At 45.2% G+C, this 17,725-nt stretch overlaps 2 protein-coding genes across 2 annotated transcripts; one reads left to right on the plus strand and one right to left on the minus strand.

The window, feature by feature from the left end:
• Window positions 1-1,181: 1,181 nt before the first annotated feature.
• T265_04015 (hypothetical protein) lies at window positions 1,182-14,325 on the plus strand (the record flags this gene model as incomplete). The annotated part of the gene is made up of 8 exons (XM_009168633.1): window positions 1,182-1,311; window positions 1,481-1,520; window positions 2,252-2,449; window positions 2,532-2,589; window positions 3,102-3,290; window positions 3,325-3,402; window positions 9,985-10,693; window positions 13,921-14,325. The coding sequence occupies 8 exons, from the start codon at window positions 1,182-1,184 to the stop codon at window positions 14,052-14,054; spliced, it is 1,536 nt and encodes a 511-aa protein (XP_009166897.1).
• T265_04014 (hypothetical protein) lies at window positions 11,289-16,370 on the minus strand (the record flags this gene model as incomplete). Its single annotated transcript, XM_009168632.1, has 4 exons — window positions 11,289-11,380; window positions 12,142-12,253; window positions 14,962-15,082; window positions 16,255-16,370. The coding sequence occupies 4 exons, from the start codon at window positions 16,368-16,370 to the stop codon at window positions 11,289-11,291; spliced, it is 441 nt and encodes a 146-aa protein (XP_009166896.1).
• Window positions 16,371-17,725: the final 1,355 nt, after the last annotated feature.

Here is a 17,725-nt window from a genome sequence, read left to right on the forward strand (position 1 = left end):
GATGCAGGACGTAAGTACTGTGTCCAAACTGACTGTCCTCTCACTCTCAGGTTCGGACTGCGCACCTCTGTTGACGCAGAGGCCGCTGCAGCTGGACATTTTGGGCTGGCTATCGTATTCAGCGACCAGACAGAAGCGTCTCCACTTGATTGGATACCCGTTGATAGTTGCATATGTGTGGTTCGTCTGGCAACATCTGTGAGGGAAATTACAGGAAGTGCGGTCCGTTACAACTTATTTACTGTGCCTGTGTACGCCCCAACTGATTGTAGATCTGAATCTATCAAGGACAGTTTCTATGACGCTTTAGTTGCCCTTCTACAGTGACCTAAATGGTCTTTAGAAGGATAGCTGTGGGCTTCTCAGCCGGTGCCTGTCTAACCCCTGTGGGTCTGTCTGGGAGAAAGAGACCATCCAAGACAACTGGGTTAATTCGACAGAAGTACAAGTTTTCAAAAATGGTACTGGCAGAGAATGTCGTAACCACAGGTGTCATTTTGACTCCTGTTGTGGCAAGGCTTCTGGTGTCACCGATTCCTCGTCGTCTTGCGGTGGCACGCGAAACCTGGACTCTTAAGCGTTAAGCGGGATTTCGACCCGATAGGGGCTTCGTCGACCACATATTCATACTCTGTCAGGTGTTAGAACAACGCCACATGTACAATGCATGCTTCAGAACGTGCAGTCTCTTAGAATTCAAGGAGAATCACTGGAGATGTAGAGAGTTTTGTATGCCCCAGTAGTTGTAAGCCCTGATGGAAATGTATCTGGTGAAACTAGTGCAGTAATCTCAAAGGCTCAAATCCCGCTTTCTAATTTGCGTCACTTGTGGCATCAAAACGGCATATCATTTGGAAAGGAAGAACTCTCCTGCGATAAATTAACACTCACGCTTCATAGGTTGCGCTGTTTGGGACATGTACTCCACATGTCAGAAAACCGTCTGCCTCATAGAGCTCTTTTCACCCACCCCTGTGTTGGGTGGAAGCGACCGAAAGGTGGACGGCGTATAACCTGGCAACGAAGTACGAAAACCCTAAATAGTAAAATTCGTTGGGTGGGCAACTGCCGCCTCCCTGGATGAAAACCCCAGGACTCAAATCACCAGTGGCTAATGACGTTGGCCGGAATGTCCCAGTTGCGCAGCCAGTGGTGCTCGTGCATCAGAGTTATCGCCCTCAATGCGTAGCTACCCGCTTTCTGATCAAACCGAACATACCTTCGCCTCAAAGGCTTGGTTGTATGTTCCTCTTTCCCGTTTTCCGGTGATCAAAACTGTAGCAGCTGGAACCAATGTGCCCATGGCACGCGGTTTATAGCTGATAAGTTGAATTGATGTGAATAGAATATCAGTGGGTTTTAAGGGTCGCGTGTAACGTGCTACGTTAAGGACTGTGTTGTTGTATGGCTGAGAGACGTCGCTTCTGCGGACGGATGATGTGAGGCGTCTTCAGGTTTTTGACCACCGATGCTTCTGAAGCATTGTTGGTTTTGGCTGGTGCCAACGGATTAGTAACGAGGTGATTAGAATACAGATATTTGGTTGTGTGCCCACTCTTGTTCTTTTTCTTTCACTCTAGGGCTTTAAATATATTTGCACGAACCGTATGTTTGGACGGCAGTGAAGCACCAAAGTCAACACTGATTTGGCTGTCTTTGATGATGATGGTGAAGTACGTCTGTACAATATATGATGATATCTCGAATACCATGCCGACTGAAACATGAGCCTTGGTGCAGTTTATTCAGTTACTTGAAAACATCATAAACGAGAGATTCAGCTGAGTTCCAGGTGGGTCTCCCGTCAAAACTAAGTTGGTGTGCAAATGAGTGTATTTCGCTAATTTCTTGCAATTTGGGTTTAAGTAGAACGTAAGGTTGACGGAAACTCGGGGACTGAACCTACCTGATGTGCCCCGAGAAGGGCGAAACCGGTCGCGGACTGTCGAAGCGCTTTCAGTAACCCTGTGAACAGTGAATTATGTCTACACAGTCGTAACAAGATAATTAGAAAACGGGTATTTGGTTGTGCAACTGGTACTTCAATCGTGGAAGACGTCCAAATCGATTGACCACGGACTGCGAGGTGAGCCCTCCCGGAAATTGAAAAGCTGAGACGAGCAGCCACCAGTGAGAATTTTGAGGCATAAAACAGCATTGTAAAGTTTGACACTGAGAAGAGGGAATCGGAGGGGAAAGTCAAGCTGCGTGCCTTTTCAGTTTATGGTTTGTGATGTAATCCCGTTGACAGAGTTATGGAGGCTCTTGCTATCCACACGGACAGTTCATTCTCAATCAGTCAAATCAATCGATCAGCTGTAGCGCCCTTTCGGTGCCTAGCTGCCATACCACACGAAGGAGGCACGAGGGCTGGGCTAATGCCAGGTTGCCCAGGCCTAGACAGCGGAATTCGAGAGGTAGAGGTCAGGTTCAAAACACGGACCTTTCGGTCAGTAAATTCGCGCACTAACCGCTTGGTTTAACTCACCCTCCGACAGTTCACTCTGCTTTTCATGAATTTTGAAACGTAGCGCTGCACACCATCTACAGTACACGGATGAATGTCGAGCTTGTGTGCACTTGTCTGCTGTAAGTCATCCGATTGAAATGGAAACAAAACGGATTATTGGAGAGATAGATGTCTCCTAATAGTGCATCACCGAGGCAGAAAACTTTCATACACCCTGCGCATGACAGACAGTCGGTCGGGAAGTTGGGGGCAGACTCAACCTGTGGGCGGGTACGACTAAGTGTCGAATATCAACCCCTGGATTATTCAGAGCTTATACGTTTCAGCGGATTAGAACCAACTACAATATAACTCCGTTTTTTTCAGATGATGACCATGCTATAAAGCAACTGCAGTTGAACGTTTCCATGTTTACTGAGCCGAAGTAAGTAATTTTTGGTCGATCACAGCTCGCATTCAAAGTATACCAGTGCTAGTTTGTCGTGTCAATACATGGGTTTCACCGTGATAATTTTGTTGGTTGTGTCATCGTACGCCTGTCACTCTGTATCTTTTAATGATTTCCATTTTACATTCCAGCTGGTTTTACCTACTTGACGGTTTACCTTTCGCTGACTGACCGATTTCATAGTGCAATGTTTCGAGAACCATGAATGGATCTGATAATTCTGCTAAATGCATCCATGACCAGCTCGCTCAACAGGGCTCTTTTCTCACATGTGGCGAAATCGAAGGAATCCTCCATTCACTCAAGGGTATATCGCTAAAACTAATAGTGACTAATGTCCCACGAGAGGTGTACACGGACAACTTGGCACAGGTATCGCTACTTCATCATTTTCTACGATATTTAGGAGACGTTTGAAGGTCTGTTCAAACCCCTGGACCCACATTGCACCTTTCTTTACCTCCCGAGTTTCAACAGAGCTCAGGTAAGCTTTGCAATCGGCAGACGTGTTGCCCCCAAAACGGAGTGCTTTTGTCTATGAATCATTTTTGTACCGGAGAACTTCCCCATATTGTCATCTAGAGAAAATTATTTTCCCGAACCACAAGAAACACCTTCCAGGAGATCGCAATAGCGACTCTCCTAACCCCTCGGCGTGCATATCGCTTGATAATAACACCAAACGTTGATGTCCCTGGCACTTTTTCTGTACTCTCTCAGAGCACTGCTAGGCTAATAATCTCTATTTTTCAATATTTTGGGTTGCGTAAACCATGGTTATCTAGGGGTACTTGAACTCGCAGTTATGCTCTTTTAAATTCGCTATTCTAATCAAATTTGTTAGGTGTAGAGTGCTAATGAGACCGTTTAGTTTCTTTCGCTTTCGCTCAAATCAGCTCAGTCAGTTTTCTTCGAAATTGACTCCTGTTTTCTGAGTTTGTGGTTCATTTGAAGTCGACACATGAAGAACTTATGTAGTCACGAAGCGACTGGAACACAGATAGATCACATCGTCATTGCGTGGACCAATTTCTGGTTGTTGCTTGCTTTGGAACACCTGTGCAGATTCGAATCATGAGCTTTTTTGTTGCTGTTTCTGGTTGCGCTTTTCAGGGGTGAGCACGGTTCACTTCTCCTGGTCACTAAAAAGCTCTTGTCTTCCGATTTGAAGGTGTTCTACGAAAGCACCTATTGAAGTTCGTTTCGGACATCCCGTCCTGTTACTGGGAGTTACTGTCCACAACCTTGCAAGATGCTGAGCGCTGCGCTTGTAAGACGGCGCGGCTAATTCCATTTGGGCACTGGATCTCGAGCAACACTAAACTTGCTTGAAGCTCGGACACATATTCCTGGTTTAGAGTACAGTAGCACCTGAACTGTCAGACTTCAGGTGAAAGAGGGCATCTGCGCGCATCAAGAAGCTTGATAGGTCCAGAAATCTGAGTAGACTGGGGAAGCAAGAGACTCTGGGAACGTTCGTGAAACAAACCCAAATAGTCCTGCGCCGAGTGAAATGATCAGTGATAATAATGACCTGCTTATCTGGCCACTCAGCCGAATTCCCGACCCGCAAGGCGGCTTTGGACAGGGAAGTTGGAATCTTCGATTGCCTTCGAAGTAATCGTATGCCTTTTGCTCTTCAACCGTCACCGAGCTGCTGCTCCTGATGAACTCCCACCCGCTCTGTTCAAAGTTGAGGTGAAATTTTCACTCGTTATTTGTCTACTTTATTTGCTTCTACTTGGGTGAAAGGGAATATTCCAACCAACTGGGATGAGTCTATAGTTGAGCCCATTTTTAAACATGGTGCCCACAGGAGGTATTTTAATCTTATAGGAATTAGCTTAATTCCTGTTACAACCAGCCTGTCTTTATCGCTTATTCTACGTCGTCTGATGAAGAAATGTTAGGACGGGACCATAGAAAAGCAACCAGGATTCTGATCGGAAGGGGCTGCGTGGATCACATTTTCACACTCCCTCAAGTGTTGGAATAACGACATGTGTGTAATCGCGAGATAGCTTAAGTGGTTAGAGCGCGAATTTACTGACCGGAAGATCCGTGGTTCGAACCCAACCTCTGCCTCTCGACTTCCCCTAGCTAGGCTTGGGCAACCTGACAGCATCCCAGCCCTCGTGCTTCCTTCGGGTGGCATGGCAGCTAGGCACCGAAAGGGCGCTACAGTTGAACGATTATTATTATTATTATTATTATTATTATTATTATTATTATTATTATTATTATTATTATTATTATTATTATTATTATTATTATTATTATTATTATTATTATTATTATTATTATTATTATTATTATTATTATTATTATTATTATTATTCGCCCTACAATCTTGGTGTTCCCTAACATGAAGCGTGCGTTCAATTCTATCGACCGGCTAGTTCTTAGCAACGCCCTTGCGCAACGGATTTGCCCAAAAAGTTCGTGAATATCAGTCACCGTTTGTGTTCACATATTTATGAGCGCATGAGACAGCTTTCATACAAGCACTGGTGTCCACTGCACTCCATCCATTTCTGTTTAATTTCTTCATTGATGACATAATAAGGTCTCCAAAGCTTCAGTTTTGAGGACCTTGTTGACCTAGACTATGCAGATATTGTTCTGTCTTTTGAAAGAGTAGAAAGTGCAAGCATTACTTGAAAAAGTTGAACGAGGTTATCCAGTTCTTTGGCATCTGCTTCACCCCCATAGATTGCGGAATTATTCTGGCAGACGTGCAGTCTTTGAGCGTGCCTCTAGGAATTCAATGTCTGACCTTGGAACTGGTACACCGGAAGTCGCATTAGTTCTGACGGTAGTGTGACAGACAAAGTCAACGCGCCACTTTTGGCATACAAAGGGTATTTCACTGAGTCCAAAAGGGTGTGTATACCTTATCACATGTACGGTGTGAGACTTGACCACTTCAGGCAAAGGAACCAGCTGAGACAGCAAATTGGGAATGAGATGATCAGGAGACGAGTTTCTGGTGAAGCAAAATGCACTTCAATCAAAGAATGCATCCAGCACTGCAGGGTAAGGTGGCTGTTCCATATGTTACGCATGCCGAGTTACCGACTGCCGAAACGAGCGCTGTTTTCCGTGTCTAATTCAGAATGGCAGAGACCTAGAGGTAGACAGAATTTGAGATTGAAGAGTGGAATGAAAGATATTACGAAACGTTGGAGTGTTGTTGGCACTGTTTGCCTTTCAGGATGGAGTTCGCATGAGCTTTCCTATGCTTCCCTGGCGACACTGGACTGGATGGCAGCTAACCTTCGTCAGTGGTGTTCAGTTTCTATCTGGATTTTCTAACTGAGCGCTGAAGTTGTGGGTATCTCGAATGTTTGTGGTAGGCTAGTCGTTGGTCCTTTTTGCGCAATTTTATCTTTTCGTTATGAGGCTTTATTCAAACAAATTGACTTGATTTTAGGTAGCGAATTACCAGCGTTCTCATTTGGTGTTGCTGTCAGTGATGATGGTTATGAGTATGATTATGGTGAACTCCTTGTATATTAAATTGCTTGCTGGAGGCTAACTCAGATGATGCTCCAGGTTTTCGACTGCAGTTTCTTGTGTTTCGATTAGCGCATATTGGTGACTCATGCTCTCAAGGTAAGCAAAGGAGTAGTCCTTGACAACAGACTCAACTGAATCCAGCTGAATCTCTCGTTTATGATGCCCCTCAACCGAACGAGCTGCACAAGGCCGCCTTATGTTTCAAATATTACAGTATTCTAGATGGCGCAGTACATTGCCTAGACAGGACACTTCTCATAAGGTTGCTGGAAACGCTTCGACAGCCCACAGTAGGTCTCGCCCCCTCTGAGGGCTCGCTAGGTAGGCACAGTATGGTTGAGGGAAACTCATGGACTGTGCCTTACTGCTGCGCCCCAAAGAGGGGCGAAGCTCGTTGTAGTCTGTCACAGCGAAAGAGTTGTGGTTTTGTAAGTCACGTGTTGTAGCTAAACTTTATGTGGTCAAACTAGATAACATCAGTACACCCAATAGTGATATTTTAACATTCTGAGTACAGTAGGCTGCTGTAATCTTGGTTGGTATTGCGTATTGTAAAATGTCATTATTGCTCTCCCCGTCGGTTTGATTCGAAGACTGCTCCTGAACACATATGGACGGAAAACCGTAGTGATGAGGTCTCTGTATAGCTTAAACAGACTCTTTGGTATAGTGGATGGACTAAGAGAGAAGAATCATTTATTTACTGCTGAATTCTGGCTGACAAAATTCTATCCACTTCAGTGAGAGTTATAAAAAGTGCCTTTTCTCAATACTGGGTAGTAAAAGGTATTTCCTGTCTTGATGTGAGGTAGCATTTGTACCCACGCCACTCTCAAAAAACACATACAAGTCCATCGCCATCAGCATCTATATGAAATCGGTTTGCACATAAATATGCATTGAAGGTCTAATGTGGTCTGGCCACATTAAACAACTCTTACTTTTAAATATGGCAAAACATCCATCGTGTGCCTCAGTCGACCGTTCGCACCCAGATTTCTGCACGGCTTTGCGTCGTGCCACGTAGCTGCGCTTTTCCGTTTGATGTCATTACCCAGCAGGATGCCTAACAGATAAGGTATGAAACAAGGGTGCGTCCATTCGCTTTGTCTGGTATAAAGACTGTATTCACGGGCTGTTCGACCAATCATGCGAGCCGAGGTTCGATGTCTGATTATCTGCACTAGCTTTGCTGTTGGATGGAATCAGATAGGCTTGTTGACCTATTTATCACCTTTCTGTTAGCTTGTACTCCCTGTTTTTTCGTGAGCACCCATTGATTTGAACACAATGCCCCCGACATACCAATCTTTGACAGATATGTTGCTAGTTCACCCAATCGCCACCGGTTCATTTTAGCAGCAAACGGACACCCGCCCGGAGGATCGATCAGTCCTGCCTTCACATTCGATAACCAGGTGCATACACTATCGCTATGTTGGTTAAGGATTCAGCCGTGATATGGCCTTAGATGATAAAGTACGGGTACTTGGCATAACTAGGGAGTGTACAGCAACATGGTTTCGAACGAGTGATTGGAAGGTATAGTGGACGGCTGTGTTGTCTCGGGACTACTTATTTAACAATTACCTGCTGTGATAAGATCGCAGAATTCTATGGTCCAGATTGGATAGTGTCAAAAATCAAGGAAAAGGGTACCTCAGTGACGTTTTGCTTCCCTTACAGGGGTTCCCCGCCAGGCAAGACATCAATCAAGTCGATCGAAGTAATCCCTTCTCGACACAATATTGTCTGAAGTGGATTCTATGTTCCTGACTGTGTATAGGTGTGAATGATGTGATGTGATTCACAAACTAGGTATCTCGCTATGGTGACACCTGTTGTTGGGCAGAGCCAGTTCGAAGACATAGTTGTTTCTTTCCGTCTCGGTATTCAAATTAACGTCATTCAATGTTTAACGGAACTTCGCCGAGTTTCTTCTAATCAGGATCAGTGAGACAGGGGCTAATAAGACCACTAAGTAATGGGTGCAACGCAGTTCTATTGAAATTTTTATGATTCTACTCGGTGAAACTAGGGTTGTTTCTTACACTCAACGATCTTTTCCTAGGGTCTCCTAGTGCACACCCGGGGTTATCTGCCATTAGCCATCTGGCTTTTTGCGGTCTGTTCATACCATTTTGGTCATGTTCGTGGAACCCGTTTTTCGAGAGCAATCCATCCTTTTCACATGTAATTTTTTAAGGGCGTTACCTCTAAAGGGCGTTCAATAATAAAGACATCGATACCTAAGGAAATAATTCACACTTATGAGGACTTCTCTCCGACGCTGTATCACTGAAATACACACCCTTGATGTATTAAGTGGAGGAGCTGATTACGTTCGTATCTGACGTATTAACGTTTTCACCTGAGGACCTCAATCACAACTGAAAAATTTGATGAAAACACCTATTCACAAGTCTTCGCCAGCTGATTGGGAAAATCTCATTAGCACTCAGTCTTTTTTAGTGGTAATGCCTCCGTTCGGAAGCTGTTTTGATGCCTGCCCAACGTAGTTCTTCGTTGGCAGGAGTGCAGCACACTTCGGGACGCTGTTGTGTAATGTGATTATTGACGAAAACCCGTCAACAGCTCACTTTCGATTTCCTAAAATAGGAATACCTATCCCCAAGATTTATTGCATTTTTATACGAAGACGAGCCCGCTCAGTGGTTAAGGCGCGAAGCTACTGACAGGAATTTTCGTGGTCCGAATCCTACTTAAACACGGACTGTTGGTGAATCGAAACCGAGTCCTTCTGGTTACCTTACAGTGGCTCTGCCAACTGAATCCGTGGACAGTCAATTTTGTGTTTGAATTTCACTATGAACCCATATTTTGGTTTTCATGTCTAAAGTACTGTATCAACGCTCATAATGAGTCGCCTGGTGGACTCTGGTAATAGACCGGACGTAGTTAAGAGTCCGACACGCAACGGTCCGCTCAGAAGACCTTGTTATTCCTAAATAGTTCTCGTATTATTGACCCCAACGTATTGTGTGATACCAAGCCGCAGGTGTAGAATTTGACCAGCCGAGACTTCGTCGTCAGTTCTCTTACGAAAGGTCATACACACAACCACTCAATTTTAATCAACTCATGCTTTTCGGAATCGGCTACATGCGTTGTAAAAAGTTTGTCCCTGTTGTGCTGGGCATGCACCAGTTTCTAGTTTTGAGGAAAATTGCTAGCAACTTTGACTGGTTCCTTAGCGATTCATACAAACTAATCTATCACTATTTTATGTATTTTTCTTTCTTTAAACGATCGGACTCTGGACAGGCCTAGTTTTTTAGTATGTATTCGGCATAGGATGCACAAAGGAAGTCTAATTTGTGGGGACTCTTACTGGTCGGTTTCTGTACTGTGTACTCTATGTACTCTTTTTACTCTGGGGTGCATGTTATCTCATGGTCTTCGAGACAGACTGCATTCCAGACACTTACTTTCGACTTTTCTTGCATAGTACTACTGGTCGCTATGATGACAGAATCGGTATTTTGACTTCAGTCGTAAATCACTGCTTCATCCTTTCATGTTCTAGGTATACATGACCAACCCGGAAGCGGCTCTATTAGCTCGTCTCCAGATACAAGGATGGAAACTTCCTGACTCCGTACTCTCACAGATCTCACCCGAAAGTCGCCTCTCATCGAATCATGAAGGAATAAATTGTTTTATTGATCATGTCGAACAGTACGATTCAGAAGATGACACTGATAGTGGATCTGATGTGGAGATGTGCACATGTGGCTCGCTGACCAAGCAACCTTTTGCCAGTGGACCCCTTGGCTCTGTTGAGGACCTTTACCAGATATCAAGTAGTGTGGAGGAACCTTTATCTCCCTCAGAAGTGGCCTGTGATATTCCGATTTGGAATAAAGGTCAACCTCCTCCAGTAACGGTGGAAACGGCAACAAGTTTGGATAGCATCGGTGACCAACAAAGCCGACGGGTTTCTGAACGAAAACCCAGTACCCCAGATGCCGAGAATACCAGCGAAGCCTCGGGTGATGATGTGACCGGGTCCCTGGTTCCCCTTGTTAGCCGACCAACTGCTCCGTGTACATACTGCAAGAAGCGAAATGCGCGAAGCAAAAAAAGCAAAATGCAACATTTGGCCCCACCGAAACCACCACGACTTTTTCTCCTCTCTCCACCCTGCTCACCTCCTGTTGGTTGGGAGCCTAAACCAGAGTGTGAACCTGTTATTAATTACGAGTTATTGGAAGCGTTGGCTGCTCTATCTCCTGGTATGTTTCGCTTTCAAGTATTGAACAAATCCATCCTAACATAAAACCGGATAGCTTATGAGAGAACTTCATCTATGGCGCGGTCATCCTCCCATGGGCACCATTCCTGGAGAACACGCACAGTGATCCGTGCCTGAGGGAACAGATTAGTCTATGATGATATCTGGTAGTCGTTCAAAGACCTATGGCATCTGTTTCAAATTTTCGTTCCTTGTAACAATATGAAGTCTTACTTATAAGTATTATACGCAAAACTCATAGCCCATCGCTTGGTAAACATTACAAATCCAGAAACAGTTGGCCGCTTATTCAGGGGCAGTCGGATACCTAATCATCATCATCATCATCATTGTCAGCTGTAAGAACCGCCTACTGGTCGTACACTGGTTGTAGCTGCCGGAGTTTCATTCACCGATGATTGGGGGGTAGGTAGCTGCGCATTGCACGCGCGAGCTGGTAAATTGGTGCATAAATCCAGCACTGTCAGTGGGTTGTCAAGCGGGGGTGGGGTGGAAAAGGAGCCATGCATTGAAGGCAATAGCTTGGATGCACGAGCGCCATTGAGGGCGCGACTGGGCCGTGTCTGATAATGTCTCTATCCATTGACGTGGCCCGTCTCGGGGTCCCCATCCAGGAAGACGGCAGTGACCAGCGCAGCTGAGTTTGCTGGTAATGGCTTTCGGACACCTAAAGGATTCGACAATTGGGCTGAGGCAACGGAATCGTTCTATTCAAAACATTAAAATCTCGTCTAGTTCACAGTAAATGCGTTTTGATGTGGACCGAATAAGGGCTGGGATACTGCCAGGTTGCCCAAGCCTAGACAGGGGAAGTCGAGTGGCGGGGTTCGGATTCGAACCACGGACCTTCCGGTCAGTACATTCGCGCTCTAACCACTTGGGCCATCTCGCCCCCTAGCTTGAATAATCGGAATAGTGGGTGGCCGATTGTATTTACACGTTCAACACACATTGGAGAATCTGAATGAATAGTTTATAAGACAGCAGCCTGTAACAAATCAGCGCGCTAAACACGAGGCAAGCTGTCGCTTTTCTATCACTCTGACCTTACGGTAATTGTCACCGGCTACCTAAATCGCAATGCTGCATTTCACATGCCATCCCATTTTCTATGCATCCACTGGTGTCGCTTTGATGATTGTACGCGCTGGATTTGCGTTAGGGCGGTCCTTCCGAAACTTTGATACAGTAACAATCGTGTAGGTCTGCGTGCGTAATCATAATTGCGAAGAAATACGTCATGGATGTGGCTTACTTCCTAGTCTTGACTAGTCTCTAGATCTAAATACAAGCCGCTGTTCAGCACACAAGCTGGCGTCAACTATCTTCCAAGTCTACCTTCTGGAGGAAAACTAGATACCCAGCATGCAGTGCTTGTCTATTGTTGCAAATGGACAAGGTAGCTCAGTGGTTAGAGCGCTAATTTACCAACCGGAAGGTCCGTGGTTCGAACCCGACCTATTCCTTTCGACTTCCCTGTCCAGGCTTGAGAAAGCTGGCAGTAATTCAGCCCTCGTGCTTCCTTCGGGTGGTGCGGCAGCTAGGCACCGAAAGGGTGTTATATCTTAACGTTTTTCTGTTCTTTTATCTTTTTATTGTTGCAAGCGGCAGAGTGAACCGATGTCTACTCATAGAACAACGCTGCACAAGACACAATTGAAGTTCCGGATAAAGGGAAAAAATGATCGTTGCTTATGAAACAGCCATAGCTAAACGAAGGCTACTGATAAATATCACCGATAATTTGTGTTCGGTGGTGCCCGACCTAACCAGAAGATCTTCTTATTTTAGTGGAGGAATTTTCAGAATCGAGGGACCGTATTTACGAGAGGCGGATGCTCATTTTCGGAGTACCCTTCACCCGAAGGTGATACCAGCTTTTCAGTAGATGACGATTGATAGCGTGTGTATCAGACGTATGTGTGTGATACCTCCCTATGGGCGAGCTTCTACTCAGCAGCCGGAATGAGCTGACTGCGCGACATGCTATTTTTAAAGAGATCAGATCACTCGCTGCAAGATAATACGCTGCAGAATAACTGGCAATCAAGCGACTAGGGCGTATCTTCGACTGTCACACTCGTCTCACCAATATGACACGAGTTTTGTTTCAACATGTACCAGGACTTCGTGCACACCATACTATTTACTTATCTCGCCGAAAATTCACCTGCCGTCTACTGCTGTTATTTCTTCAGGTAACCAAGTTATAAGCTTGCTCGCATCCGTGGGTCATCGCAAGCACCTTCTTCTTTCGAGGTGTTATACGTTCTGACGGTGCCAGCTACAGTGCACCCGTCTCTGCGATATGGCAATATGGATTCAGTACAAATTTGCGAATTCAACCCAACCAGTTGAGTTACCGAATTATCAGGTCCGAAAGTTGTGGCGGTCAGCTTGTAGTACCAATTGATGGAGCGAGTATTATATAATGTGAAGCTGACATGACTGGCCATCGGTGTGTGTCTGTGTGAATGAGACAGGTCGATGTACGAAAAGTCCTGGTATTTTAAAATACCAAGATGGACAGTAAATGGACGATACACAGATCTCAATGAGCGAACAGAGCCGATTCCGAGAAAGAAGTGTTGACCGCGATACTCGACAGATACACCGGATTAGAGTGCTCAAATCCCGTCAGCTTCTTGAAGAGAACCGTCGGAAGCCCGGTCTACGATAGTGGAAATAGTTTCCAATCTCGCTGACGCATGCGCAAGACTGTATGGATCCATCTACATGCTGAGAAATAACCTCAGGTGAAAAATATCAGGAAAATGGTTCGACAAGAACATGCACAACTTTAGTCTGATAACTCATTTGCATACCAGTTTGGTTTTTCACGGGGCCTCACCTGAATCCCAGATGAATCTCATGATTTTCCTCTTCAAATGGCGTGCTACACCAGGCCTCCTCATTTTTCGATTGATGTACGTAAAGCGGATAACATAATGTTTGACAGCTATTCCTTCCGTTTATTCGTTACCGATAAAATCACGACTCTTTCCCTCCTGTTCATAACCCTTTATCTCCTATTCTTACAGTTTCTCAGCTGTACCAATTCGTTGAGGTTTAATATAAGTTTTCTGATCTTGTTTCTAACGTATTTAATTGCTGCACTTGTTGACTTAAGGTTACTATCATTTTTTATCGCAACGCGCTTACATTGATGCGCTTTGATTGCATCTCCTAACTTTGCATTCTCCACAGGGGAGGCATTCGAATTACACCCGTCTGATCAAGAGCACAAACATCCGAGCATTGTGATAACACCATGTGAATCATCAAGTGATGGTCCTCGCCCACAAATCATTCATACACGATGTCCCGAGCGAAATGCGTGACAAATGAACTTCTGCATCGTATTTCATTTTTACCTCATGCTCTCCCCTCTCACAACTGCATGTCTTCAAAAGGCGTTTTCTTTCTCGTTCCGAATCCACTGTTTTATCACAGTTGAACAGTTACGATGTAGTCGTTGTTGTGTTCTGACCACACAACTTTACATCTCTTTTTTCCTTTCAGTTGTATGCTCATTTTGTTGGTCACCTGCTTTTATTATTTTTGTTTCACTTGTACCGGAGTAAATACACATTCTTTTGCATGCAGTCCTTTCAGGAGGTTTACGTCAGTTTTTTTGGCTTTCAGTTTCTTCCCACAGATGCGTCCACGTACATAGTCGGTTCATTAGTGCTCTACTTCCGGCTTAACTGATTGGGACGGGAAATGACTATCCAACTTCTATCGTGATGGAGGCTTGTCATAATCTTGGTTCTGGTGAAAGGGCATGGTCGGGCGGCAGTTTCAGATTGGTGTGCACTGGTAGCACCAACTACAACGATGAACCTTCGAACCCATCACAGTGAGCAGCAGTCGCCTGACTCATCTGCTTTGTAGACGAATGTGAGGTGTACCGCGAGTGCGCGTAGTGTGCGACAGTACGTAGTCCGTCTGTTCTAGTCGGAGTAGGAGAATGTCGAGGGGCTTTTATTTTAATTTCTTCCGCATACCACAACTTATATGGTTTGCATCTGTGTGGGCTCAATTCTCTAGATAGTCCTATTTTGTCAAAACACTGCTTATATCAGAAAAGGACTGCAGAAGTTTCAGTTTGGTCAAGTAGCAAATGCACAGGATCGTATTCTTGTAATTGAAATCATTACAGACTAACGATGCGAGCCTTAGAAAGTGGTGTAGACCGCCATCACCAGTAATTGACTATGCGAGGGATAGCCGAATTCAGGAACAAACCAACCGACACAAATTGTGTTTTGTTGGCCCTGCGCTTCGCATACTGATTTGGGATCTGCTCATTCCCCATACAGAATTTAGCGCGTCACAAACTAGAGGCGGAACAGCATGGACAGCATGGCTGAAATACGAGAGATAAAGAAACTATTCCGTGGACCAGCTTCTAGTTGTAGTTCATTTGATCATTCTTGTACTTGCTCAGAGACACCTTAAACTGGCTACGAACCCACATCAAGGGCGTCATTCAGAAACAGAACAATCTGGGTTTACAATTTCAATGCATGATTTGAACCAAACCAGAGTTCAATCTAAGCCCTTCCGAGTCTGTAATTGAACTATATAGTAGTTTTCCCGATGAGTGAACACACTGGGAAACGAAGGATCTCTCTATTTGGCTTCCGCGGCGGGGTGAGGTGAGCGCGATCTAACTAACCGTTTGAAGACTCGCAACGATATACAGAGGAGACCATCTGTCAGAAAAGCATTCAGTACAGCCCATTTCTTTGCATCGCTTCTTATGACGCAGCCATTTTGAGTAAGTTCCACGTTTGGAAGCTACTTACTGAGTGTGTGGTGCATGCTCTCTACTGTGGAAATATGACCGCAATAATCTACGATATGACTAGTTCATGTACTTCTTTCACTCTGTCGTCTACTTCTTTCCGAACATTCTTTTGATTCTAAGCATAGGTTTCTAGCATAGGATGCATGGAAACCTACCAGTGTTTCGCCAGTCGGACGTGATTCTAAATCGACCATAACAAAAGAAATACGGGCTCAGTCAATTTACTGAATCCGAAATATGCGACTCATCCGCAGGTTATCAAGGTAGGGGGGTTGTTCCAAACTTTCCGAATCCGCACATTTGCATCTAATAGGTGAACCAGATGGAGAAATTATTCAAAAAACGTAAACTAATAACTGGGCTGAAGATGGGGTTCTATTTGGAGCTGCTTTCCAATAGATGATAAGCGTAAGTTTGAGGTAGCGCAGTAGTTAACGCGTGAACTTACTGACCGGAAGCTCCATGGTTCGAACCCGACCCGTTCATCTCGACTGTTCCTCTCTACGTTTGGCCAATCTGGCTGTATCTCAGTCCCCGTGCTTCGGGTGGCATGGCAACGAGACACCAAAAGAGTGGGGCATTATCATTATCAGTATTAAAGAATAAGTGTTCGTAGTGCGAGGCGATTTGGGAATTTTCGGCCAGTTTCGTTGACAGAATAACCATTAAAACGTTCCATTAACTCCCAGCTCCGGTGTTTACACTGGCACTATGAAAGGTTTGTTAACAATCGGTAGATTGCTTTGAAGACGTTGACGGTCAAACACTGAAAGTCTTTTGAAGTCCTCGGAGCGCAACGGCCGGGTTCCTGGCCTATATAGCAATATGGATAGCACCGCAGCATGTTAACCCCGACCCTTGATGGATAAACTGATGTCACACGTATGGCACAGGTGACGCAGGTTCACAAAAGCTGCTCTGGCCTTCCCGGTCCTGATGGAAATGTCTTTCGCAAGACCACCGGGACTGATAGGGCTGCCCATGTGAGCAAACTTGTCTACTGCCCAATAGACGCATCCAGAAGCACACACACCTACACTTCGTAGGTGTGAAGCGCATATCAAACCATGAGTCAGAATTAGTTAGATTCTTTAATATTGTTTGCATTACCATGACAGATCCAAGAAAAGTTATGTCATCTGCATACTCTATCTGAGTGAACGCCTCTACCCCACAGGCACTAGAGGCTGGTAGTGAGTCTTCCATAATCATTTCACTCAAATTTGGGAGGGAAGGTGAAAGAGGATAGCGATGCCTGAGAACACTTGATGTGATGAACTCAGGCAAGAGGTTCCCGTAGGCCTTCGCACGTCGGTAGGTGTTGGCGAACAGCGCCTTAAGGAAGGTTAAGAATCTACGGGGTTACCCTTGATCCATAGACACTGCTATAGTACTTGACGGTTCACAGAGTCAAAGACAGCTTTCAAATCAAGGAACTCAACCGCTGTTGGTCGCTTGGAGTCGCTGTTCTAGAATCTGTCGGAGGGTGAAGATGTGATTGACGCATCCTCTTGCAGGACGGAACCCAGTTTGGTTTTCGCGGATCTGCCTCTTCCAGTGTGCAGTCAACCGTCGAAGGATAAGACCAGAGAGGACTTTGGATGTCATAACTACCAGACTGATGCCGTGGTTGTTTTCACACGGCGTCTGCGTACTCTATTTGAAGATAGGAGTACCTGTCGACGTGCTCCATTCTGTAGACACTTTTGTTCCAAACAACACCAATAAGCTTTGTCAGATTAGCCACCAGGGATCCTCCGCCTTCTTTGGACAAAACTAGATACAGACCGTCCGGTCCTGGGGCCTCCTCACGTTTTAATGCAAATATTTCGTACTTTATTTGCTCTAACGATAGGCGATTAAAGTTTACGTTCCGTTCGCCCGTATGCAATATCTTCATAGGCTGTGTTGCAGGAGAACAACACTGTTCCTCGGAGTGTTCGGCCCATCGTTCCGGTCGACGTTTTTGCGAGCGAATTAATGAGCCGCGTTTTTCACTTATCGTTTCACTGACCGCTGCTTCTCTTGGGCCAGTCGATTGTATCAGTGGATATACGGCTGTTTCCGGTAGCAAAAGCCTTCATCTCCCGAGCTTTCGATGTCTACCAGAGCTCTCGGTCTTCACTATTTGGTGTTTTAGGGGTCTGCATGCCATGTCGTACTCGCTGCCTGCTGGTATAGGTTTCCTGGCATCAATCA

Source organism: Opisthorchis viverrini (assembly GCF_000715545.1).
Source record: "Opisthorchis viverrini unplaced genomic scaffold opera_v5_62, whole genome shotgun sequence".
Lineage (NCBI taxonomy): Eukaryota > Metazoa > Platyhelminthes > Trematoda > Opisthorchiida > Opisthorchiidae > Opisthorchis > Opisthorchis viverrini.